This window comes from Amblyomma mixtum, chromosome 3 (genome assembly GCF_055824585.1).
Source record: "Amblyomma mixtum isolate Tamu chromosome 3, ASM5582458v1, whole genome shotgun sequence".
Classification (NCBI taxonomy): Eukaryota; Metazoa; Arthropoda; class Arachnida; order Ixodida; family Ixodidae; genus Amblyomma; species Amblyomma mixtum.
The window spans coordinates 209,226,557-209,253,772 of NC_143014.1; the positions used below are offsets into that span (position 1 = coordinate 209,226,557).

Sequence of the window (27,216 nt, forward strand, 5' to 3'; positions counted from 1 at the left end):
AAAAAATTACAAACCAAGGAAAAGTGTAGTGGACTGTTGTAAAGACATATTCTCATGCACTTTTTAATATGCACCAGTAACATCACCTTAATAATGCCCACCAAATTCACTTGCAATGTATGACAGTGCCATTAACCCTGCATAAGCTACTAGCATGATGCAACTTGCACTGTTGTCGTAGAGCCAGCCAACTATGCACCACATAACAATGGAAAACATGACATGTGCAAGCACCTGTCAGAACATTCCATTATTAAATGAAACAAGCAAATTATGTTCACCAGCATGCAATGGTCAGTTATAATGCAAGTGAAAAATTGCTCTGGCTGTTGGCAGTGAACTACCATATTTAGTTTGGCATTGATCGATCATGGTCACAAGTCATTTTCTCCTGGCTTGAGAACCTTGCGACAGTATCTAGAGTTTTCAGGTATATTTCATCAACATCGAAAAATAACATCACAAGTATATACATTTTCCCACAGAAAATGATTCATTTGAACAAAAATTAAATGATTTCTAGCACGAATGCAATAATTCTGCGATTATTCCCCTACCTTAAACCAGCATTGTCAATGCTCTGCCCAGAGTATCATAGTTTAGCACATTTTTTCTTTTTGTATGAGAAGGAGACGTATGCATAAATTAATGAGCATCAAAATCTGACTTCTTGATGATGCAGGGAGACAAAATGAGCAGAAATACTGGCAAGACTTTTGTTCAGCAACTGCTAGTACAGTTGCTAGTAACCGCTAGTAGCAACTGCTAGTGCTAGTAGTACCTGAGGCAAAATGGCATGCCTCCTAAACATCAACTTCTTTGCAGTCTGCCATGTGGTAATCACTGCTGCATATTACGACTTCCTGCACATATGGTACGCAAGACATGTGCTGTTTCAGTTCATTTCCAAGCGAGCATAAATGTATAGTTTAGGCCTTACTCTAGTGCAAATGAAAGCGAGCACTGAAAACAAAAGGAAATGCTGCTTTCGTAATTGAAAGCATCTACATCCCAATCAGTGACCCAAGTAAAACCAGTATTCAAGGTTTATTGCCATGTTTCCACAAATACGCACAAAAACTGACAAACATGTGCTTTGTTCGACTGCTTAAAATATTGTGCATCCTAAAGGAAACAGGTGTAAAAATTGCCAGACAACAAAACAAAATGCTTTGGTCTCAAAATAGTCTAGCCGTCCTACATAACAATAAAAAATCTACTTTTGTTACATAGACTACTTTTAAAGCAGTTTATGTAACAAAAACAAGTAAAAATTGTGAGTAGTATTGTGCCATGAATCTAATCAACAAGTGCTACTTAAAATGAGTATCGGAAAAAACCTAGGAAGAGGCACTACTGCTTCCAGACCTTTTTCGAACAATAGTCGGTAGCCTGCAAAGAAAAGAAAACACAAAAGTTACGTCAATATATATTTTTTTAAATCTGCATTTACACACCAAGCCCCCTCATTTTAAATCTTTCCTTAAAACAATAACAACTCATTTTATGGTTTGCAAATAATTTTCCAAGCAGCAGTAAAGCTTTACTACATGAAGAAATACACTAAAATGTAGCAAAGTCGGCAAGCCCCCCTCTGTGTGACAACTGTTTTCCAAAATGAAGTGTCCTATCACATTAAACAGAACAAATGCATACAATGAACAATGAGGCAAGCAAAATAGATATACCAGATGTTTCAAGAAAGCCCAGCACTCATTTTTAAAAATAGGCTTTTTGAGGTATAACGATGGCTGCTGCGGCATAACAATACCAGTGTTGGCAGACTCCAGAAAAAAGGTAAGGGCTATTACTGACAGCTATTACTATTAGGCTATATACTAGGCTATTACTAACGGCCCACTACAAATCCAATTGCAAGCAGGCACCTAACTGTAATAGTTAAAGAGTTAACAATCAGAAATTAGTTAACCATCTTGCTAGTTAACATGATTCACCTGTGTCCTGACGTCTGCTAACACTGGTATTACTATGCTGCAGGAGCTATCTTTATAGTACCTCAAGAAGCCTGCTTTTAAAAATTAGTGGCAGGCTTTTCTGAAACATCTGGTATTATCTGCAGTAGACTCCTTTTAAGGCAAACATGATGGGGCCTTGTAAATCTGCTCAGCTTAACAGAAGTGGCTGAAATAATGGGCTGTACGCAGGCACATAAGCCCCAAGAGTAAAGCAGTAATGAAACCGAAATTAATAAAGAATTTGCAAGGAAACATGTACTAATCCCGCACATAATATCTTTAGAAGTTCTGCACAATCATTCAAACATAGTGGGTATTGGCCTTTCTGCAACTGCTCTTTTGTCACAAGAGAAAACATTGCCAAATGCTCATTAAAGATGCTTATAACCTTCCTTCTCCTGAAAAACCTGTTTAAACCAAACAGTAGAATGCATGTAATATGCCAGGCCAGCCAATATTCATGGTTGCTGCAGCCAGATTTCTTGTTGCATTCTCTTTTGTTATGCAGCGCAACACCCCGAGTGTGCCAAACTAAATGAACCCTTTCAACATGCATGCTGCCAATTAAGGCCATTCTTTCAGCAGAAACATTTACCTTAGGCTCACATATGTAGTCACAACTAAGGAAAATAACTACAAGAGGGCAGCCCACAAATGATGGGCTTAAAAAAAAGAAAAGAAAAAAATGTCACTGACTACAGGAGTCAGAATCATGAGTCACTGTCACTTTTTTCTTAACAAAATCTGCAACAGATGTGCACATCACACACTACTGCCCTGCATTATAATACTCAAAACGATATACAAGCCAGGGAAAAAAAAAGCAATAATTTGCTACATGTGCAACACATGGAACAGATATTTACAGAACACTAGTTTCTTTCTTGCTCTTAACTGTACTGTTGGCAAAAGAAAATGGGTGCTATATCATTACTGCACACCTACTTAGAGAACACCACCACATATGAACACATGGGGTGATTAGATGAGGAGCCACTTCCAACTTTACATGCCAAACCTTTACGCCCACAAAAATGCAATGTGATGAATGCAAACTAATACTATTAGACTGGAAAAAGGCACAATCAGACTTTTGATGCCCTACTGATGCCCATAGCTCTATCTTTTGAAAAAATGTGCCCTAGTTCATGCAGTGAAAGCACGGTGCGAGAATATATTTAGGTGCTGACACTGCGCCGGCATCGTGACGAGATCTTGTTCGCCCCTCCTTGTGCTTCTGAATGCGGACAGGTGGCGCAACACAACAGAGGCTAGTCTAGTCACCGGGCTGCAGCGGTCGTAATGCAGGTGCTGTGGGATCGTTCGGTGCCGCGGCATGTACATGTGCTTTGATAAGTGGGGCAAGGCACGAAAGGATTGAAACTGCTGTCACCACCGAATCATTTTGGACTACTTATTTACTTGCTGGGACTGCATGAATGAGCGTAACAGCAGCGAGGATGCAGCCCTGTGATCCTTCAGAGCTCGTTATCAAAATACATTCATTGCAAGGCTTTTTCGCACATCCTTACAACTGCCGAGAGCATGGTTAACTATTCCGGCTCTTAAAGATGAACGGTCGGCCTCAATTCGCACGCTGCCACATTTGGGCCAAAGAGCCTAGACGCTTACATTTAAACATTGCTTGAGCAATGTAATCAGCCGACCCGCATGGTGATACGAGGCCTGCCGTGCAGAGAAGATGGTTACGGTCCTTTGATCATTTCGTCTGCATCACAAATACTGCCTCCTAAGCCGAGAATCAGCCCCACGCTCTCGTGCTCGGTAACAGAACTCTGGCACTACACACGCGATGCTCGGAGCAAAAGGAAACTACCAGCACGATGCTTCAGTGGCAACATTTGTGACATCTTAGTGGTTAGTGCAGTGCACCTTTAGCTAAGTGACACGAAAATGATTCGTGAGAATGCCACTGGCGCGTCCCTTCCTCCGAGCTTATGTTTTATGCCGACGCCAACAATGCTGAGTGGCTGATGATCTCAAGGAAAGGAAGGATGATCTCCATGAGCGCTCGGCTCCTGTGTCACAGGACACTGGTTCAATCCTGGCTGCAACGACGTCATTTCGACAACACAAAAGGCGCCCATGTGCTGTGCAATGTCAGCGTATGTTAAAGAATCACAGGTGGCCTGAATTAATCTGGAGCCCTCTACCGCGGCCTCCCTCCTATAGCCCATGTGTCGATTTGTGATGATAAACTGCACAATTCTCATTTATTAATCCACTGCGGCCTCAACAACGATTCTGAGCAACGAACAAATTTAGTACAAACAACCAACCTTGCTGAGAGACGTAATTTCATGTATTTACAACATTAGGCACAAAACACATTTAGTCGCAGCTTGATAGGCAACTTTCATGTAGCCAGGAGGCCAGACAGGGGAGCAGTAGACTTCGGAGTAACATGTTTCTAAGAAAACATGTATCCACTCAATGCTGAACTGATAACTACATAAGACGTGGTCTCTCAGTTGCAATACCCTATTTACTCTGGTGATTACCGCGCACCACAGGTTCAGATGAAGCCACCATGGTGACTCAGTGGTTATAGTGCTTAGCTGCTGACCTGAAAGACGTGGGTTCGACCCTGGTCGCGGCGGTCACATTTCAATGGAGACGAAATGCTAGAGGCCCATGTACTGTGCGAAATCACTGCACGTTAAAGAACTCCAGGTGGTCGAAATTATCCGCGGCCCTCTCCTACGATGTCCTCATTGCCTAGCAAGCTTTGCGATATTAAAGCCCTCGAAGCCAATCCAATCAGGTCAACGTGAGCATGCACCCATGGAGTATTAAAAAGCGGCATTCGATCAACGGAAGTCTGGCAGCACGAACTGCAGTTGGGTACAAAGCAGGCATTATCTATAATCGCGGCGAGTCTGCTTTTAGATCCGGCAGGACTTCGCAAGTATGCCGCAACAACAACCAACACATCCCAGCCACCAGGCGCATAGAACCAGGTGCAACACAGAAGCAGAGAACCTAATGTTCACGCATTGAGATGCACTCTGGCAGCACGAAACATATACAAGCACAGCCCAAAACAGCACCGAAAGCCGGGCACACCGCTTAGCCACGCCCACCGCTCCGCAAGCGATTGGCCACTGCTCCGCAGAACCCCCGGGCCCCTGTGGTCAGCACATGTACTGGAGCACGAACATAATCTGTGTGCATTCTCCGCTGCAGCAGGCAATCAGTGTCAACACTTAAATATATTCTTACACCGTGTATCAAAGACCTGCCCATCCCATTGCAGAAGAGGCTGCAGAGTGTTAAAGAAGCTACACTCGTTACGCCAGCAAAAGCAACGAGTGACAATGCCTAGAGCAGAGCACTTGCCTTGCAAGCTTCTGCGTTTTCCTTTGAGTGGCACCAGTGGGCAGGGCCGCGTGAGCACGGGTTACGACCCAAAGGCTTGAGCTGCCTGTGCACATACTCCTCGGTCTCGTCCACCGAACACAGGTCCAGTTTCTGAATGCATGATAAAAATCACACATGCTTAACAGCAGGTAACCAGTGTACACACAGAAATCTGGCTACCCCTACAAATGCATTTCAGACAAAACTGGCAGTAAAAACCAAGAGAAAAAAATGCTTGGAAAAATGAAAAACGGTAGGTCTCAAATAAAAGACGTTCATTGTATGTATATGTGCTCATCCATACCATAGCGACAATTTAAGTAATTGAGCTGCTACTAACAGCATAAAGACTGCAGTTTTAGAAAGAGGATGCAGACATGCCGGAAAAGGCCCATATAAATTACACTCTTTTAGTGCAAAAGCGCTTCCAGCCATGCTCCCCTGGTTTCAGCGGAGTGTGTCTGTATGTGTGTGTGAAGCCTCTGAGTAGCAAGTGTAATTATTGGCTCATTAGGTCCGTGGACACCTCAATCATGTGAGCACGCAATTGCATCCACCAACAAACTGAGGCAGTTATGTGCCTTTCCTTTTCTCATACCAGCGGAAGGTTTAGACTCCACTGATTTTGAGGAAAAAAAGACACATAACTGGCTCCCTGGGTCAGTCGACATCTCAATCGCACTTTCAGGTACATGGCAGCAGTGTCCACCTGCAAAAAAACCATGCTTTTGCACAATATTTTGTGCTTACCAATGCTAAACTGCCAGCCATTTATTTTTCAGCATGTCCATTCTTTTTCCAGGCCTGGGTGCACTATGTGCGTTCCAGCTCAAAAGTTACGCGCTCACAATGAAAATACAGCTTCATAAAAAAACAAATACTGACAAAAGCGCCTCATTCTACGCATAGCCAATACGCACATTAAAAAAAATGCAACTCAAGTAGCTGATTGTAAGGCGAATATCGCGAAAATATAGAGTTGGTTAGCACATGTCTGTATGAATACAGGATTACACAAGTTTCCTACAAGGTGACAAAGGCACTAACCCTACACAAACAAGTGCGCCTTGCTTAACTGCTCCCTGGCTAAAAAGGCCGTGCTTGCACTGGAAACCGATTTCCCCTAGGCGCTCTTTCTCTAATGCTCACAAAACATTACATGAATAGGTTTTGTCAAAAGTTTGGAGCCCACTGTGACCGAGGCCAGAGCAGCAGTATTGCCGAGCGGTGGTACTGCTATCAACAGTGCTCACAGGTACTACCGAGAGTGCACCCAGCAAGAAGGCATGTCCCTCTAGTGCTCTTGCTGACAGAGAGATCTCATTAAAGCAAAAGGGGTATGCTCACTTGCCCAGCACAGCTTTGGTACTGGCAAGCACCACTGATAACAACCATGCCATTCACCAGTGCTCCTGCTCCAGTTAAAGTCACAGTGGGCTTCAGCTTTTCACAAAGTGTGTACATCCCTAGAACTCTGTGCTATTTCAGCTGTTGAGAAGTGGCACTTATGCAGCATCCTTTTATTTCCACCTGCAAATTTCTTGCACACTAAGGCCTGCAGGGAGTCTCGTTTTGCTCCGCATTGCTACATCCCTGAAAAGCAAAATAAAGCCCATCAAGACTCACCTTGCAAGCTTCCTGGCTGTTGCCAAGCTGTGCAACACCCTGAAGAACCGCTGGGCCGAAAGCTTTAACCAAGGCTTTGCACTGAAATGATGAAAAGAGAACAGCAGACTGCTTCAGGCATCCAACAGGTGCAGAACAAAAATACAAAGTTAAAAAGCAGCCCAATAGTCTGCAGGCACTGTCGTACATACGTTTCCTTCTGGGACAATACTATACCTACAAGTGTAGTAAGACTAACAACTCTGGATAACCTATCAGTATTTACACTGAATGGTCAGTGCTCAAATATATACTGAACAGAGATGATGCTGTGGATTCAGTCTTTCCTTATAGAGCTTTGGTTATCAATATCTTTCTCTGTAATGGAACAAGACTTGTACAAACTCCGCGAAAATGACAATTTTTTACAGTTCCTTCAAATGCTTTATTGCGCGCACACTGCCAAAGATTTCGAAGCAGAACTGCTGAAAAATGGCGAAGGCCTCCGCGTGCTCCTTTAAGGGGGGATGAGGGTCTTGAAAACTTGTTTTTTATTTTTCAACACAACTTGTTGAAACTTAGCAAGCAGGTGTATCATAGAATGCTGATTTCAAATATGCATTTAGATTTCAAATATCTCACCTGGAAGAAAATTTATCGCAAAATAACATTCAAATTGGGTAATTTCTTACGGGCCTTTATAGTAATTTATCAGTTAAAGAATGATTTTTTAAGAATAAGCAGACATTTGCAAAGGCCCAAAGCACATCCTAAAGCTTTCTGTTTTTCTTTAAACTTGATAAATGAGCAATTAGGCCAAGTGTGGGCTAATTACTGCAACGTCACTTTTTCTTTCCAACTTTGTTGTTTATTTATGATCAATAAAATTAGTTTGTAGACATTCTGTTAGCTTTAGGATGTGCTTTGGGCCTTTGCAAATGTCTGCTTATTCTTTAAAAATGTTTATTTAACTGATAAATTACTAAAAAGGCCCGTAAGAAATGACGTAATTAGGATTTTTTATTTTGCCATATATTTCCTTCCAGCTGAGATATTTGAAATCTAAATACATATTCGAAATCGGCATTCAATGATACACCCAGGTGCTAAGTTTCAGAAAGATATGTTAACAAATAAAGAAAACGTTTTCAAGACCCTCCTCCCCCCTTAAGGCACAACACGGTAGCAGCGGAGCCTCGTCACAAGCGGCCCAATCGCATGCGAGGAGGCTGCACTGCACAAACAGCAAACACCCATGTGACAGGCATGCATGGTACACCAGAAGAGTAATAATCAAGCAGACGAAAGCGTGGGAAACACAGGTTGGTGCCGGAATGGCAAGATGCAAAATACGAAGAACAAAAGAAAGCTAGCAAGACACCAATCAGTGCCCAAAACGACGTGCAGCCACGCTTGCCTGGCTGAATAGTGCGCGGCTGTAGCCGCCATTGCTGCGAACTGGCACGAAGCTCAGAAAGCTGAAAATTAAACTATGTGGCCACACTAATTTTCGCCAATTGCTTTGTTTCCAAATAGACATGGGCAGCAAAATTATAGCGCAATGAACCCTAGTATCAAAGCCCACACACTTTCTTTTGAGACTACTTTGAAGCAAATGAAAGCTGTTGCACTGAGCAGGAGAAGCCTTTGCCAAAAGTTTAGAGCCCACAGGGGTTTGTTTCTAAGCGTATATAGTAAGACTCTTTTAGCATCCACGGAAGTCCTAACTCTCTGAGCGTAGAAGGCCAAAATTTCTCCTACCTTCAAGAGACCTGGAATGCTGGTGATGCATAACGAGCTACACAGCATGGTCCACAAGCAAACCCCCCTGGGCTCTACAGACAAAGGGTGTACTTTGCTAGATGTGCAATGTTCAAAAGTTGTTCTCCGACAAGCTCGGCTGTGACAGTGTTATAAACACATAGAAAAATTGCCATGCACTGGTTTATAAACGGCATCTGATTATTACGAACACTCATGCAATACTATATATAAAGCAGAATGCAGCCATTACCTCAAACTGAACCGTCTTCGGAACACGGTCACAAGCGTTGGCCACCTGCTTGGCAACCTCCTGGTCATTCTTTGAACTCCTGAGCACCTTCTCAATGTAGCTGAGTGCAGATGTGCAGCTGGCACACTCACTCAGCTTCAGGTCAGATTCTGAGTTGACAAAAGGAGAGGAAACCATTAGGTACACACAAGAATAAAAAAAAAAAGACATCAGCAACAATGTTCCATTAGTATTCCTATGAAATGATTTTGCATGTTGGTACTGTTGTTCCACGGTAGCCACCTTTTGCAACAATCTTACTTCCCCGTATACACATTACGAGTGCAATAGGTCTAGTTCTTTTTCATTTTTTTTTGCCCCCAATTTCAGTTTTTGTTAGCTCGTTCCATCTGTCTGCCAAGATGCCTAAGCCAAATGGCTTCGGCCCTTGTTGATAAGTGCTTGGATGACATACAAAAAAGCTAGCATCTCTTGTCCACTGAAAATTCTCCAGGAACTTCAGCCCGTTGCAACAGCTTTCTTTGGGGTCTACCATGTAACTAAAAACGCTTCTCTAGCTCGAAGAGAGCAACCACTTTTGCTTTTTGTTTATTCAGAACAGCACACTTGCTTTTGTGTGTATGCATGGCTGCACCTCAAGAATGTAACAACCAACCCTCACACCTGATGACCGGAGAGAAAGCTGCAATCAATCCACTTCACATGTGCCCCCTAAATACTAACATGAACAAATACTAGGGGAAAAAAAAAATGTTGCATTTTTGGCTTTGATGACTGTGCAGTGCAAGGGTGCAGTCGCCAGAGATGTGACTAGCACATTTAGTGCGGCAAGGCTGAATCCCACTGCAAGTGGTTCAAGCGCACTGCGTGACTACTCAGCAGCAAGTTGTACTAGCCAGTTGAAACACACGGAGAAGCACGTCAAAGCAACCGAGACATACGTATTTACTTGACTGTAACGAGTTTTTTTTTACGAAACAAAAAAGTGAGATGTCCCCCTTTACGCTACAACTGAATATTAAGAGGCGACAAAGGCACCCTATCTCGCATTTACTCGCGTAATGGTTGATGAGTTGTGCAGGTTAGACCCCAACTTTGGGGAAAAAAAAAAAAAAGAAATTAATGCCACACTGGTCGACCAACGGACGCTCTGAGCTGCCAATATTTAACTTAGACAACCGTACTTCTCAGTGGCATTGAACTGGCATGTGTATTTAAATGCTGCTGAGAATGATCACCAATGATCAGGAGGCATGACTTGCCGCACGGTTGAGTGAATGGGAGTTGTTTCATTTTTACGACGAGGCCTCTAAAGTGCACAGTCGATGTGGTGATGACTAGGCGTGACTGCATGGTTATCTAAGGGCCACATAAAACCTTCCCATGATAATGATGGCAGCAACTGCCGCAAGTGTTAAAGTTTATAGGAGGCCTTTCTATGAAGACGAACCACAGGAAAGTAATTTTTTTCAAGTATTTTGTTTGTAAACTTGTTCCCCCTGTTCATTTGTGTGTATATGCTTTTTTTCTCTGTTTTGCACCAGCGAAGTCCACTCTCATGTTGCAATCATGGTCACATTGCATTCTGATAAATACAGCAGGTCATGCCAGGATCATTCACATCCAGTACCATCTCTAGCATCCCCTCACAATAGCTCTCCCTGTACCAATTGCTTTCTGTTTGCAGATGTGGAGGGACTGCTCTCGGCCAGAGCCAAGTGCTCTGCTTCCAGTTCCACTCAACTGCTCTCAACCTGCCACTGGTAATGCCACAAGTGGCCTTCATCTTCAGGATTTTTCATCCTGCCCGAGAAGCCAGCCACATGCTTTAGACCTGTCATGATGTGGTTCAGATTTTAGCCAGAATTTATAACAATCCACTTAAAACAGCGGCCATCTGAAAGCCCAGCCATTCCCTTCTGCTATCACCAACCACTGCTTTCTGTTATCACCAACAATTCCTGCACCACCACCAATCTTCTTTTGCAGCTACAAGTTTGTCTAATTACCAGAGCTTACTTTTCCATATACTAAACGGTCTTTTCAAGATTGTCATCACCCACATGAAAGAACATCGGGCACAAAGCGTTTTTAGATCACTAGAAAACGAAGTGGAAATTAACTAGGAAATTTGATAAACTGTTATATAAGCAGCAGACACAAAATGCTCACGTTTCTTCAGCCCATCCTTGGGGCAAGCCTTGATAGCCACGCACACAATGCTAGGGTCAATCTCCTGAGCAATCAGCACCATGACAGCCGGCCCATACTCGTCCACAAATGCCACGCACTCCTTAGCCAGGTCTACTGGCAGCTTGGCGCACAGGTTCTCAAGGATGGCTTCTACCCGGGCCTGTTGAGAGGCAAAGTATATTTAAAGTGGAGAAATGCACACACAGAGCCAAAGCAATGCACAAGAGTACAGAGGAGCAGCGCAATCACCTCAGTATTATTGTCCACGAGTTCATTCTGGATGAAGTGCAGAGCATACTGGCAGAAAGTGCACTCCAGATCTCCTCCTGGAGCTGAAAAAAAAAGGCGGGGGGGTGGTGGGGGGAGCACCTAGTTAGAGAAAAGGTTTTTCACACGAAAGCTAATAAATGTTTCAATGACTTTATTAGAGAGAAAAGTCTCTAACTGGATCTTGGCCCATAATTTAGCAAGTCTGCATACGGGCTTTGCACTAACACATGCCACAAGAAGGAAGACACGATTTTGATAATGAGAAATGTATATTTCTGAACACAAACGCATTTCACTGCAGTGTTTATGAAACTCTGCAGCTTGCGCATAGTCATGGGCACTTGCTGCAATAGTTCAACGGTTCAGTGGCAATGGTGTTTGGCTAGCAAGCATGAGTTCGTTGGTTCAACATCAGCCACAGAAGTTAATGGAGGCAAAACATGAGAGCACTCGCGGATGAAGCTTTCAGTGCACACTGAGCTCCAGATGGTCGAAATTAATCCGAAGCACCGTACCATGGCGTGCCTCACAGCCCACAGTGTTGCTCTCACAAGTGAAAATAATTAAACAAAGGTCCAGCTCACATACAGTCAAACGTAAAGAGAAAAATACATGGGGCTGCACTGCACAGAAACTTGCAAAAAACAAACACATACTCACCTGATGGACAGAGTCCGATTGTCTGGCAAATCTGCTCAGGTGTGAAGTCCTTAAGTATGAGGGAGACAATAATCTCAAAATAAGTGTTGACGATGTTAGTGCACTGTTTCCGTGCATCACCTTCAAACAGCAAACAAGCCATGTCGAGTGCTTCCTTAATCTCCTCCTATCAGATGCAACAAACCAATAATACACGCATCAATTAGCACTGCAAATGATTTCTCTGCCCAGGTAAGAGCTGGACACTTTATGCTTGAACAATGCACACCCACCTCGGTTTTCTCGTCTGTAAGGGCATCATACACATACTGTACAATTGTCGTACAATAAGTGCATTTTTGATCATCAGCAACCTTGGTTGGTCTGGTAGGAGTGGGCTTCCGTGCTAGAAAATAAATTGTGAACAATAAGGCACATTTGTCAAGGAGTGCACCCACAAATTTCATGCAGGTTTTTAGCTTGCTTCTGCTTGTCAGCAGAGCTAGACAAGATGAAAAAAAAAAAAAAAGGCAACTCGAATTTCAAGAAGTAGCTGAAAAGTAGCCCAAAAGAATGTTAAACACATAACTGTTAAAAGACCTAGCATGCATCTGTTAACTTCAGATATTTTATTTTTTTTTTCCTTTGCAGTTCCTACAAAGCGATTTTTTTCTGTGTGTGTGTAGAGATTAAAAACAGCAAAGCAAATTGCAGCAGAAAAAAATGTGTCCTCAGCCGATCATACTCCAATTTCACTATAATCACTGCCCAGACATATGAGCGTGTAACCAGTTCTCTAAAGGAATAGTACTCTAGTGGAGAAACATTTACATTTGTGAAATTTCCTTATGACCATAGCCAGATAGGAGTATGTTTGACTGCAAAAATATTTCCTTGATGAAGCAAGCTTTGCTGTGCTGATAAGATGATAGTGGATCTAAAAAAAACTTCAGCCTATGAGCAACCTTCAACAACAACTCAGACCAGGGCATCAAACATAATTTTTAAGGCTTAGTTTAGGTTCAGCCCCCAAAGTGCAAACGTAACTGCCGAAACCAGCTTAAAACTACTTCACAGCAGTTCACAGTGAACAATGAGAACACTGCACCTTAACATTTTCCAAGTACTAGAAACAAGATTGGGGAAAAAAACTAAAAAAGCTTGCTCAGACTGCCGGTGCTCCCCTCCGGCACATTGGGAATAAATTAGCGAGTTTTTCCGTGAAATTTCATTTTTCAGACTGCCCGATTTTTCTGACAGTTTTACGGTCGTCAACTGTATAGGCAGTTAGCTCTTAATACCGTATTTACTCGCATAATAGGCGCACTTTTTTTCCAGAAAATCCGGCTCAAAGTTGGGGGTGCGCCTATTACGCGGGGTAAAATTTCCGGAAATTTTCCGACTCTCAAAATTGAACACACCGCGTAAACGCACTCGTGTACGGGCCGCACCCCGTTTTCCCGAAGAAAATATAAAAAAAAAAGATCCGTGTAAGGGCCGCACCGAAACTTTCCACTACCCACGCGGGAATAGCCTTTGGAATGCACGCGCCGGGACCTCTGCGATCGGCTCCGGCTGCGCGCAACGGGCGCTTGATCGTGGAGGCCACACACGCGCACAGGAGCTTCCAGACGCCACCCACGGAGGGTGCCCGAGGTAGAGCTTATCATCATCAACGTTTTCCTCCACGCGAGCTTTCGCTATCCATATCGCCATCAGCATCTCCAGCTCGTTTTTTTTGTTTTCTTTTTGTGTTGCTGTCAAGTGCGGGGATCTGCGGTAGCGCGATAGTTGATCGTGGTTTATGGCTTTGCTGCACCTTATCATCATCATCAACGTTTTCCTTCGCCGCGAGCTTTCGCTATCCATATCGCCATCAGCATCTCCAGCTCGTTTTTTTTTTTTTTTTTTTTTGTTGCTGTCAAGTGCCGGGATCTGCGGTAGCGCGATAGTTCATCGTGGTTTATGGTTTTGCCGCGGAGCGTTGCTGTTTTAGCTCGACGGCCAAGCACCTTAACAGCTACACGGCTGGGAGTTTGCTCTCGAACACGGCTAGCGTGCAGGTCGGAAAATACGACGTGACCGAGAAGTGCGGCAGTTGCGACTGAGGCGTCCCTAAATTTTCGTACGCACTCCAAGCGCACTCCAAGCGCAGAGGTTTTCGCGGACCTAAGTCGGGAACGTTTCCGGCTGGAGATGAAGCTTTCCAAACAGACGTTTAAAGTGAGCATCCCTGAAAACTGTGTGCGGCTGTTCTACGCGATGTCGTTGTACGTGCTGTGGGTCCGCAGCAGCACTAGTGAGGACTAGTTGTCAGTTCAGCGAAAACTTTGTTAAAATAAAGATTGGGGAGCGGGGGGTGGCGAGGTGTCGGCTTGCAATCGTGTAAATACAGTATTGATCACAGTGCCAAGTTCGGGGTGCGCCTTTTATGCGCGGAATAAAAAAAATCTGATTTTTCGCGCCCAAACTAGGGGTGCGCCTATTATGCGAGTGCGCCTATTATGCGAGTAAATACGGTACAACCTGTCTCCCAATTTGAGTCTTGCTACAGCCTTACTCTAAACAAAGCCAAATGCAGAACATCTCATCCAAATAGGACCCAATTTCATGGCAATAAGAGATGCATGGGATGCACTAGTTAAATGATGTACAAGTAAACATGTACAAGGATACCTGAAAATTTCCCAATTACAAAGTTGAGCGACACTGAAACAAGGTGTATGAACAAAATGGAGGGGAAAACTGCAAGCCACTGACACAACTACACATAACTGCAGCTAGCAAGCCGATATAACTTCTTGCCCTTTCCTGGAGCAAAAAAGCGAATTGCTGTACACTAGTATTCCGGAAAAAAAGTGCCCATTTCTCAGTTCACACAGACCAAGCCCACAACCTCACTGGTTGGCAACATGCGAATGAGCCAGTTCTCAATTACAATTAGGGGTGTGCGAATATTCGAAATTTTCGGATATGTTTCGAATATTACATTTTTACTATTCGTATTCGTATTCGATTCGAAAACCAAGTATTTGTGTTGTTTCGAAAATTCGACCCGACGCGAATATTCATATCTAGCCGAATATTCACTGTGAGCACCGGCGTTCATATCGGTCCACAAGCCCTATCGACAGATACATAACAACATGGCGGCGCCCAGAGCAATGCTTATGGAGGTAGGAAAATTTTTCCTTCCTCCAAGGGCCATGCAGTAGCTGACTGCACTGGTGAGCTTTTTTTTTTTTGTGGCTATACCTGCGAAGCTGGTATAGTCAGAACTGTGCACGAAGTACCTCGCAATACGTGCCAGGTCAGTGCCAAGTGAGAGGGCATTTTCTGTGGCTGGAGGAGTCGTTTCAGCTAGAAGGGAATTACTTCTGCCTGACCATGTGGTGCAGCTGGTTTTCCTTCACGACAACCTTTTATGTTCATCCCAGCAACGCGCTTTTGTGCTGATGGCAAGGTAGCCTTAATCAGTGCTGTGTACTAGCCATCCTCTCGGATATTTCCACTCTTCTAGTAACGTTGCAGACTTTGATACTTTTTGTGCAGCCACACACACCTTTTGTGTTCATTTAATCATCGATAGTTGAGCTGTGATGTTCTTGGGTGCTCAAATGTTTTGTAGCGGTTAAATGCGTCTGTCCTTGATTATTCGATATTCGATTCGATATTCGGAACCAAGTATTCGTATTCGATTCGTATTCGAAAAATTTGATATTCGCACACCCCTAATTACAATACAGCAATTCACCAACAGCACATACTATAGCCCCAAAGAAAGTCCCATGCACAGCTAATGCTACGCAAATTTTTCCAACAAAGCCAAGAGCTCACCAGAAGTGCAGAGGCCAAGCTCTTGGCACACCTGCTCTGGAGTCAATCCCTTCACGATGAGGTCTACCAGCTGGTCATAGTAGGTGTTCACTGTGTTAATGCACGTCTGCTGTAGCGAATCTGGCAGCAGCGAGCACACCTGGTCCAGGAGCTTCTTCACCTCCTCCTGAACATTAGAAACAGAACACAGTGCTCCATTTTATTTTGATAACGTTTTACGTAATGCAGTAGGGTACACCTGAAACCTCCACTTGGCTTTATAAAGACGACAAAAACAGTGAAAATGCAATAATAGATCACAACAACAGAATCAGAAACACAACTTGTTGTAACTTCACAGTGAATCACATTTGAATTTGTCAGTTTGCATCCATAAAGAAAAAACTACAAGGCAGATGCAATACAAAGCACAACAAAACAAAAAAGGAGAAAACAAATTTTGTATCACAGTTTGTAATGAGGAACAATCAGATTTTTAACACTGCAACACCTATTTTGAACTAAACGTAATAAAAGGAATTATATGTCTAAGTTGAACATCACATTCAAACACGACAGGAAATGACATGACACAAAAGAAACCCTAGATACGTGTTTACAAAATACAGCCTCAACTGTTTCATTGTGAGAATTTGTGTGTCTTGATGCTTGTTAAGAATGGCAGGAAGAGTGCAGCGCAAAGTTTTTTAGCTTGTAGTTAGTGCAAAACTGAGGCACGAACCACGGGTCTGTGCTACGTGTCAGGGCATCACTGACACCAGCTGTAAGGCAACTGGTCGATATTAAAAAGTCTTTTAGTGCTGCGGAAGTCGAATGAAAAGAAGATAGAATGCGATGTGAGTGTTGGTGTTCAATCTTTACAAATCCATATTTTTGAAATGAGGCACGTGTCGACATGAAATGTGGTATGTTTGAGATTATGCGAACTTTTTTTTTTTTTTGCAAGACATTTAGCCTATGAATATTTTGTTTAGTTGTTGTGACCCAGACTAGGCTACAATAAGTAAGATATGAAAAAAAAAAAAACAATGCAATGTAAATTTTCAGTTTGATTTGGACAGGCAGAAAGGACCTGCATCGTGAGAATGCTCAAGTGATAGATGAAAGTTTCTCACACACCTGAGTTATGTGCAGGTCCCAAGTAAGGTGCAAGGAAAAGGTTACACCTAGTATTTTATTACCTTCAATGATGTCAATATGTTTTCTTTGAAATTTAATAGTATTTTGTAGATTAGCAGGCCTATTTCTAGAAAATTATTATTTTTGTCTTTTTTGCAATAATGATAATATGATTGGCTTGCGACCAGGAGGACAGTTTTAACAGCACGCTATTGCATTTTGTTGCTAAAATGCCAATGTCAGGTCTGCAGAACAATATGGTACTATCGTCAGCATAAATTATAAATGTAGCTGTTTTGTCAATACTCACTACATCCCTGATGTAAACGCTAAATAATAGAGGACCCAGAATACTTCCTTGGGGTACACCTCTTGAAATGGGAAGAACATGTGATTGATGGGGACCCATACACATGGACTGTGAGCGTTTTTTTAAGTATGACTGTAGCAGTTCTAGTGGTAGGCTGCGAATTTCCAAGTACGCAAGCATTTTGATCAAGATGTCATGATTTAAACAATCAAAAACTTTCGAGAAATCTACGAACAGTCACCTCAGTACGAATGTACGCCTCAGTACATATCCTGAAGATGCGTTTCTAAGACAACTGTGCATTCACTAGACGTGCCTTTTTTCAGCTGTAAACGTCAAACCGTCGTGGCGCAGTGGAATCGTCCCAGTTGCGCATGCTGCAGTCGGATACAACTTAAGTCTGCAGTGAAGCTCTGCCCACATTCTGCCATCACATGCAGAATTCCTCCATGACGAAAAAGTAGTTTGCTGCTTAAACGATTCTTGTTACCTAAACAAGAAACTTATCACAAGAAAAAAATTATGAGGTCTAGAATTTTTACACGTGGATTGTTTGATATAGTCAAACATTAAAAAGCCGATGTCATTCACTGCTGCGATTGGCCAGCGGAGTAATACAGGACACCACGGACTGCGGCCAAGTGTTAGCAAATGCTGTTTTTTTAAGTTGTATCTTACTACAGACCCCAATTTTCTTTTTTTATTTTTCTTCATTGGCAGCTTGTGCCTTGTTGGATTCTGAATCGGATTGTGGATTATGGTTTGGCTTGTTGGATTATAGATTTAATTATAGATCTGCTCGTTGGATGGCTGAGGATTAGATTGTGGATGGGCTATGGATTGGTGAAAGAGCGACACATCTTGTCCACAACACTCATGAGGCAAAAAATGCTTTCACATTAAAATCTGAACAACTGCCTACAACATCAGCACAAGTGCATATAACACGCTTGGAATAAAATCTCGTTAAAAAAGAGCTCCAGTGAATGCACACTGTAACACGAAATTATGTTCTGTGACTAAATTGATGATAAAGGGGTGTAAATGGCTTAGCACTGCCATTTACACCCGACGACAAAGTTCGATGGCAAAACAAAGACATAAACCAAAAGAAGTCTTCGCTGATTTTTCTGCCACGGCCAAGGCAATCTGCCTTAATAAATCAAGCGCTTAAGTTAGCCACCTTGAACTATCGTTAATAAGATTTCCTGAATCCACGACCTGAATGTTACCCGAAAACTACCATAACAATGAAGTTTTCTTGGTTGCCTTTAAATTTCATTGCTGTGGTATTCAACTGCGGTACCACTGTTCAAGATGGCAGAAGATACAACCACTACAATTTATATGCAAAAAATGCCCAGAAAAGGGGAGCAAACAAAAACAAATTTGCAAACTGTTCAGGTTAAGCACATTAACCCACCTCAGTTTTTTTGTCCTTGAGCTCATTGTAGACAAACTGCACAACGACCTTGCAGATATCACACCTCTCATCGGAAGCCTTCTTGGGAGGAACGCCTACGTATGGTGGTAGCTTGGATTCCTTTGCTGAAGCACCTGATGACATAATACCAGAGCAACATATCTCAGCAGCAGCATCACACAAGACAAGAATAGGAACATGCTTGGCTATCAAGATGACTTACTGTTTTTAGATATCAACACTCAACAATTGGATACTTGAACCTATTACACTAGCAGGTGAATGCAAATTAACCACAGGAGAATAAAGCTTCGGTTAATATGCCATTTGACTTGAGTAAATAACTTTCACAGTTACCCAGGAACAAAACATCAACCTCACTTTGATAACAACAATTGCCAAGAACATCTAAGAAATGTTCATATAGCCTAGCTTGTATTCTTAAGTAAGGTAAAAGCTATGCATGGCAATTTTTAAAGCCTGTCTGCTACTAAAACTTTCCCACTGCTACTGGCTCTACGAACTCTTGTCTCAGAGGTTGTTCAGATCATGGACGTAACTTATAATTTCACTCAAACATACCAGCCGAGAAATGCAGTAGCCCAGAAGCGCGTATAAAAAAAATGCACATCCTAACCAGACGTCTTTTTTGTTTTGTTTTTTGTTTTTACTTCTAGTGAGGAGAACATGCTCTTGCCACCATTCGCATGCACAGAAAGTCCTAAACGCCCAGCAGTGGCTCCCAGTCTGCCTGAGCAGCTGCTGGCGGAAGGGAGGCAGCAGTGAAGAGGGCGAGCACACAAAGTGGGTAAAGTTTGGGCATGTGTACCGTATTTTCCGGTGTATAAGACGCACCCTTGTATAAGACGCACCCGCCATATATGAAGGCTCTCATTGAAAAAGTTGGTATATAAGACGCACCCGTGTATAAGACGCACCCCAATTTACCCACTTAGTCTAGTGAGGGTTAATTAAACACGCTTGCTCGACAATCGTTAAATGAACCATGGATGGACTCCTCTGATCGCATAAAAGCTCCGTAGCTCCGTAGGCCCGCAGCCCGATTTCCGTTTTCGGTAGCATACTCGACCGCAGATAATTTGAACTTTGAGGTGTAGCTCTTGCGCAACTTCGGTGGCATACTGTAGTAAGACCGAGCACGACAGATGTAGGTAGTGGAAAACACACGCCGAAGTCACCAACACAGACGTAATACGTACACGGTTGCGAAGTTGCAAAGAATGACTAAAAAAGAACGCCGGCTTGGCTTGTTTTGACAATGGCGAGAAGCGCGACTGTCGCCATCTTTTGGAATTTCGCATTACTTTTGCTTGCGCCTCCGAAACGACCGCGTGTGATTCTAGAAGTCATCATCCCCGCCGTTTCATGATAAAGTTCATCTAAAAAAAGTTGCGCACGGCGGTCCCCGTATTGAAGTATCAACCGTGTTACTACCGCATCATTGGCAGTGATATTTTTTCGGTGAAGAAAGCTTGAGCACGAACCTGAGTAATTTCTGAATTCGCGAAAAAAAAGAAAGAAAAATTCGCATATAAGACGCACTCTTGTATAGGACGCACCAGCAAGATTTTTGACAAAAAACCGCGTTTTATACACTGGAAAATACGGTACACGCTTCTGCACTTTTCTCACGGCGGCCACTTTAATCCTACTCGATCCTCGTCAGTTGTAATCTAACAATTGCTTTCTCAAGCTGCAGGTGACAGGGAAAAAGCGAATGACAGAAAAATGCCTCGGAGCCAACCCATGCAACTGCATCTCGTACAGCGTACAATTTTTTTTTCTTTTTGCGCCTTCAGTCGCTTGCGCCACAGAGGAGACGGAACTGCACGAACAGCAGTAACAAAATTCGCGCCGCCCGTAAGTGTGCCAGCGTCGACATGGGTGCAACACACCGGAAGCCACCAAACAGTGGCGGCCGTGGAGTTCCGCGCGCACTAAATGTAGGCAGTCAAAATGCTGGCACAGGGTGAACTGTTATCGCAAAGTAACGCTGAAGATGTAGCATGCAGTAAAGCTGCCACAGCTGCGACATAACAGCAGAGTTTGTATTGCGTGGGTTTCTATGGGAGCTTGGACAGGACTGGCTCATGAAAACACAGCAGCTGGGAAAATGCAGCACCCGGGGAACATAACAATGGGGTTCCCCTGTACCGTGATGCCTAAACTGCCAAATCATGAATTTCAATGACAACATGCATACTTGTTATATCACAGCAACTTCTGTACTCTTCATGCTTGCCTCTAATCTTCATGACACGTGGCACGCATGCACAAGGTAACTAGAATTGCAGTTACTTTAAGATCTTAGCTGGGGCTTAAACAGCATACAGGGGGGCCTTGTGCCATAAAGCATACTCAGGTTGTAACATATTCCACAGCTAAGGTCTGCAAATAAGCAAGTCCAGATAAGAACATTTGCACACCAAGCAAAACGTGGTTGCAAAGTGCTACCCACTGGCACAGCACTGTCCCAATTTAACTTTGCTGCCTGCATGCCAACATGCCCTCTCTTTGAAGCTTGCTTACAACCTACAGCACTCACAGAGGCCACACACAGCAGGCGTGAGCTTCTGTCAGGACATTGCAGTAGTCGCTGCACAAGTGATCTTGGCACAACGACTGGCATACTTCAAACAATTTTTCTCATGGCTGAAACCTTGACAAGTAGAGTCTGCCTCTCACCAGTGGTGCAAAGACCAATGTCCTGGCAGATTTCCTCCGGGGACAGTCCTTGGATGATCAGGGTCACCAACAGGTCAAAGTATGTGTTGACAGTGTTGACACAGCGCTGCTCCATTGTAGATGGCAACCAGGAGCAAACTTTGTCAAGCGCCGCCTTGATCTCTGCCTAGAAGCAGCAGCCGCACATTTGCAAAGTCAGCATGCAAGACCATACAAATGTCTGGTTCACTGAAGGCATTCATTTAAGGAAGCCTTGCCTGCACTGAATACAATAAAACATGGTAAACGAATGCTAAACCTGTTCTTTTTTTCATATATTATGTATTCGCCCCTCCTGCTTGGGCCTACTGTAGGCCTGCAGCATGTTCTAAATAAAACCGAGATAGATAGAAGCCTTCAGCCACACCACTTCCTCCTAAACGTTTATTGTGAACAAGTGCACTGCTATCTGGGAGCCACCAAATGGACAACATTAAAAAACAATGTGAACTGTTTCATCCCACATTGGTTCCAGCTGCGCTGATTTTCAGCCCAAAGTAGCTAGATGTAAATGAGTAGTAGCTAGATGTAAATGAGTAGCCAGATGTTCTTGATGTCAATGGTACTCTGCAGCAAATTTTTTGGCACTAGCTTCTAAAAATTACTTTTCACACACACACAGGTTACTGAAGCCCTAGCTGCAGACACACAGGATTTAAGGTGCGAGCGTCAATTAACTATGCACAAATAAATAATTGTACTACAGAATTAACGATCAAGACTACACATCCCATGTACTGAAGCACTGAGGGCACACAAAATGTGCTGCTCAGGGAAAATTGCACGCAAAGAAGTATAGTTGAACCCGGATATATCGAACCTGGATATATCAAACCTGGATATATCAAACCTGGATATAAGAAACTTGGATATAAGAAACCTCGATATATGAAACCTCGATATATCAAACACGGATATATCAAATCCTGATATATAGAATTACTGCTTATATCGAACAGTCAGAACAGCCCCTTGAAAATCACATACAAAGTATAGCACTATTATTCGCATCTATAAAACTTGTGTTGAGCAAAGCATTCGATATATCGAACATCATGCTACCACCCTGCAAGCGGTACTTCTCTTAACGGCACTCTTCGATCACTTTTCCCGTGAGGGCATGGGTCAGCTGCACAGCTTTGGGTACCTGCAGGCAGCACTAGTGCTGCGAAATCCCATGATGCAGTGAACATGGGATGTATATGAGGGTAGACTTCAGTCCCAACGATTCTTGCGGTGAAGAAGCCAACCTAACTAAAGCCTAGCAGCGGCTATCACCTGGCGTTCTTCACTGCCAAAGGCATCGCATAAATGAACAGTATATTAATATTCGATTTAGAGTGTACTGGTAACAGGATTGGACATCATATCATAAGCAGTGGCTAGTTCCAAAGCACTGTCCAATGCGACTGATGCAAACAAGTTAGGCCTAGGAACGCTTTGCAAGCAGTGCACTGTCAGCACACCAGCGGGCAGCATGTCACCGCAAGAAGTAAGTCAGTAGCATAGGTGCAATGTGTTTTTGCTTCTAGGTTACAGATAACCTTATCTATTTTCGTTTTTTTATATATCAAATTATCAATATATCGAACTATTTTGAGATCCCCATCGAGTTTGATATATCCAGCTTCAACTGTACAAACTAAAATTTCACGTTGATGCCATGCAGCTGTAGACATCAGGGACGAGACAGGAGATTTTGAGAAAATAAAGCAATTCAAAAAGGCAATTATAAACACAAAACTCGAGGTTATTTCTTATTCTGCCATTTGTGTAAGAAAGTACTCCGTACTATGCCTTGATACACAAATTACACCTACTGGACACATTCCAGTACTCACAATTCAGGATTGTTTGCACTGTTGCTAGTTATCTGTACTACACGCTCGCATGGCATTCCCCTGCATTAGGAGTCTCAGAGGTCACAATCGAAGTCAATGAACTATTTACCCAGTGGCACTGGCTTCTTAAATCATCAGGTAAAATTTGCAAGGTAAATTTGGGGACCACCAAAGAGCTTCGAATTAAAGGGACTATGAAACAAATTTATTGAGATTACGTAAAGATAGGCAATCCATCACTCGTCACTCCAGCGCAAGAATTTTTGAGCTAGCATCAATAACAACGAAGTTACAGGCGATTAAAAATCACGCTCCTCCTCTCCCCCCTCAACTCGTACACGCGGGGTACCATAAAAAAATAAAGAAAACAGCTCCGGGACTGGGCTCCGCCCATGAACACGTCATTCACTGACGTTCGGTTTACGACTTCCGGTTGTCCCACTCCCGAGGAGCAGCGTGTGTCGGCAGCGTCTCTCCGGTCTCTGCGCTTTCCTGGCTCCCGAACTCGCGACAGAAAGAGGCGGCAGAGGTAAATTAAAACCATATGCGCGAAGGCAATGCCCTCGCTCGCGCTTGCCCGAGGGGGTCGCGCGGCAGCTCGAGCAGACGATTTTCACCGCTACCGGAAGTGTGCCCGTGACGTCGAAGCTGCCGCGGCTCTAGCGAATGACAGCGTGTGGTGGCCTGCCGACGTCATGGAACTAGTGACGTCTGTTTTCCCGATTTTGGTTTCAGAATTGCTCCCTACGAAGACACCAAGCGGCCCGCGAATTTTAAAAAACACGATTTTTAAAAATTCATAATAAATTGCCGGCTCAGTTCCGAAGATTCATACTTGGTGTCAATGCTTCTGAGCATCACTTCTAACATTTACAAGCGGCTTTTAATTCTTTTCATGGTCCCTTTAAGTACAATTTTAAATTATTGAGGTCTTACTGTATTGGTCAAAGGAGACCTGAAAACACTTTCTTTACTATGCTCAAAAAGGTTCTTCCCATATGATCAAAAATGAATGATAAAAACTGAAAAAAATTTATACCCGTGAAGTAAAGTACACTCATCACGTGAAAAAAACAAACAAACAAAAATCACTTCATTCCTCAATTTAATTCAGCCAGCAATGAGATTTGTTGCCACAAAAAACACTACTGTAGCCATTTCCATACATGTAGTGGAAGCTTGCATTGCACGCCATCATAGCCTTGCCATGGCAGTCCATACTAGAGTCATGCTTTTTGATGACATGCATCATTTTTGTGCTCAGGCACCATGTGTGGACTGCATGCGAATGAAGGATCCACTTGCAACCCTTTGAATGTATGGAGGCCAGGACAACTTTATCCTCCTCACCTCCATTTGTCAATACTACTTTCCCTCTGTGTGCGTATACGCGACATGAGCGTGAGAGGTCCATCAATTGACTTCTAAATTGTGTTTGCACACATCAGCAGTTCATAAAGCAGCATTCCCCTCAAAGAGAGCTTCAAGTGAAGTGGATGCAAAACCCCTACAATACTTTGTGGTCCCTTTCTGACTTTTTATTTTTGCTCGTTTTTTTTTTAATATGTTATAAGTATAAAAAGCAGCAGTACTTAGGCCCCTGTTTTTTGGACTCACTTCCAGAGTATCAAGAATGAAGAGAAAACTGCATGCGCAGCTAATTTCAACTTCCACTCTGATGCTTACATACTGCGAAAGCAGCCAACGATACCTGCAACTTCACACCTGCTGCTGAAAATCACTACTGTATGCTAACGCTACCAGCATGAACCATACAATTCAGAGGATAAGAGCATTAAGACCGGCCTGCACCACAAAGCCCCTCTCTACCCACCTCAGTCCTCTGGTCCTTCAGTTCATTGTAAATGAGCTTGACCATGATTTCACACAGAGCGCATTCATCATCTTTGGCACCGGTGGGCAGCTTCGTTTCCGCAGTTTTTGCTGGTGCTGCAGATTCAAAAAGAAAGACGGGGAAACCAGTCACAGAGAAGTAAAAAAAAAAAGGACAAGGAAGGAAAGAATTGGGTGAACACAACAAGGAGCAAAAGGCTGCCTTCTGGAATTAAGAATAAGGGGAAGAAGTAAGGTGTGTCTTCCTATTAACTTCAAGCTTCTCTAAAAACACTTGATCCCAGTCTATGCTTTTTGAAAAGCAAGGTTTTCACTCAAGTTCAACAAAACTTGCAAATTTTTCTCACCACATGCTTACCACAGAGCCTATGTAAGCTGACAGGTAAACTTACCTTAAGGATTAGCTTTTGACATCAATTTTCTGAAATCAGCATGAAAGCTAATCTGTCTGCTGCAACTGCTGACTCCAGTACTAAAGCCTTTATTTGGTACAACTACTAAAGACTACTGAAGAAAAGCACTCTAAAGCACATACCTTTCTTCAAAATTTAAAAGCTTTAAACAAAGTTCACAATACCAAGAATGCTGTTGTAGGAGTAACTAACTTCACTGCTAGGCTTTGGGGAAATGGGACGCATTCTCCACATGCGTCTACACTCAAGGGGGAACGGAGGGGGGGGGGGGGGGGGGGGGACAGTGGCGCATTTCTTATTGCTATGAAATAGAACCAAGGTCTAGCTGTGAGCTATATTTTTTTTAATAAGGGCACCCATCTTTTTATTCCCCTTGCAAGGCAACACTGGTTTGTCGTAGCTCTGTGTGCACGTGTACATACCGTATTTACACGATTGTAAGTCGACCCATTTTTCAAAATTTGAAAATCCGAAGTGGGGGGTCGACTTACAATCGAAACCAAAGCATCACACTATAAATAAAGGCGAGATAAGCGTGGTTGCATTTTTTGCTGCGCGGCTCCGTCGCATCGTTCTTGCCTCCGCGGCTCCGTCGCATCGTTCTTGCCTTGAGCAGCTATGTCAACGCGCAGAACCGGCATCCCCGCCCTGCGCGAGGCGGCCCGCTGATGGTGGCTGTCGATAAGCAGCAAACCAGCACCAACCCACTCCCCACACGTGGCCGCAGATTGCGTATGCTGATAAGCGGCGGCGGCCCGATAATGCCTTCGCGTTCTACTCTTAATTTTTTTTTGTTTACTTTCAACCGCGCACTCGGCGCCGAAGGGAGCGTCGGTAGTTGATGGAAGGGCTGCTGTTACAATCGTGGCGGCACCCCCCTCCGAACCGCAGCGGCACCAGGGAGTGTCGGTAGCCCACGGAAGAGCCGACGCCGCTCGCGCGTAATTTCTCTGTGGCTCTGACGCATTCGACTACTGCCGGCCGCGTTTCACAAGTTTTTAATGTAGTGCTTCGTCATTCGTCATTTGTGCTCCAGGTCTGATAAGCGACCGGCGCTCGTTCGCGGCTGCATTCAAGATGTCTGTCATTCTTTATGCCGAAGAAACGAACTGCGCGCCGGGCCGCAAGTTCGACCTTCGCACTGAGTGATACAGGAGTGGAAGCTACAGCGAGGCAAAATTTTCAGCTGTTCCTCGCGGTGTCATGATGTGGCTTTTTGCGAAGTGCAGGATTTCACTGCATGACGATGTTAGAACGACGAGCTGTGGGACTGCAGCAGCGATGACGACATGACGACGGCAGCGCTAGCGAGGACGATGGCGCAAGTGTGGACGAGTAGCCCAGTGACTAAGACATTTTTGTTTTGGAATGTGCCCACGGGCACTCCCGCGTGGGGCAGCCGATAGCGGCTGGTGATCAGCGGAGGCCACAGGATAGTACTGTCGCGTTCTAGTTCTACTAATAAAGGCCAAGTTTAAATGACCTGAAGTTTTTTTTTTCACAATTGTGATGTGGGGGGGTCGACTTACATTCGAGTCGACTTACAATCGTGTAAATACGGTATTTGTCTGTTCACTCATTTTGTGCATGTGCCAC

General features: G+C 43.7%; 1 protein-coding gene across 3 annotated transcripts in view; it reads right to left on the reverse strand.

Moving 5' to 3' along the window:
• Nucleotides 1-1,028: 1,028 nt before the first annotated feature.
• The window catches only part of Sap-r (prosaposin), a 63,867-nt gene continuing 37,679 nt past the window's right edge, over nt 1,029-27,216 (reverse strand). For all 3 annotated transcript variants that reach the window (XM_089582604.1, XM_089582603.1, XM_089582602.1), the window contains 12 exons: nt 25,188-25,303; nt 21,474-21,639; nt 18,768-18,901; nt 15,916-16,081; nt 12,372-12,484; nt 12,100-12,265; nt 11,419-11,501; nt 11,149-11,329; nt 8,977-9,125; nt 6,984-7,064; nt 5,337-5,468; nt 1,029-1,392 (listed from right to left, as the gene is read on the reverse strand). In XM_089582604.1, the coding sequence (XP_089438730.1) occupies nt 1,354-1,392; nt 5,337-5,468; nt 6,984-7,064; nt 8,977-9,125; nt 11,149-11,329; nt 11,419-11,501; nt 12,100-12,265; nt 12,372-12,484; nt 15,916-16,081; nt 18,768-18,901; nt 21,474-21,639; nt 25,188-25,303 (1,526 nt within the window). In that variant the 3' untranslated portion in view covers nt 1,029-1,353. The remainder of the gene's footprint in view (nt 1,393-5,336; nt 5,469-6,983; nt 7,065-8,976; nt 9,126-11,148; nt 11,330-11,418; nt 11,502-12,099; nt 12,266-12,371; nt 12,485-15,915; nt 16,082-18,767; nt 18,902-21,473; nt 21,640-25,187; nt 25,304-27,216) is intronic.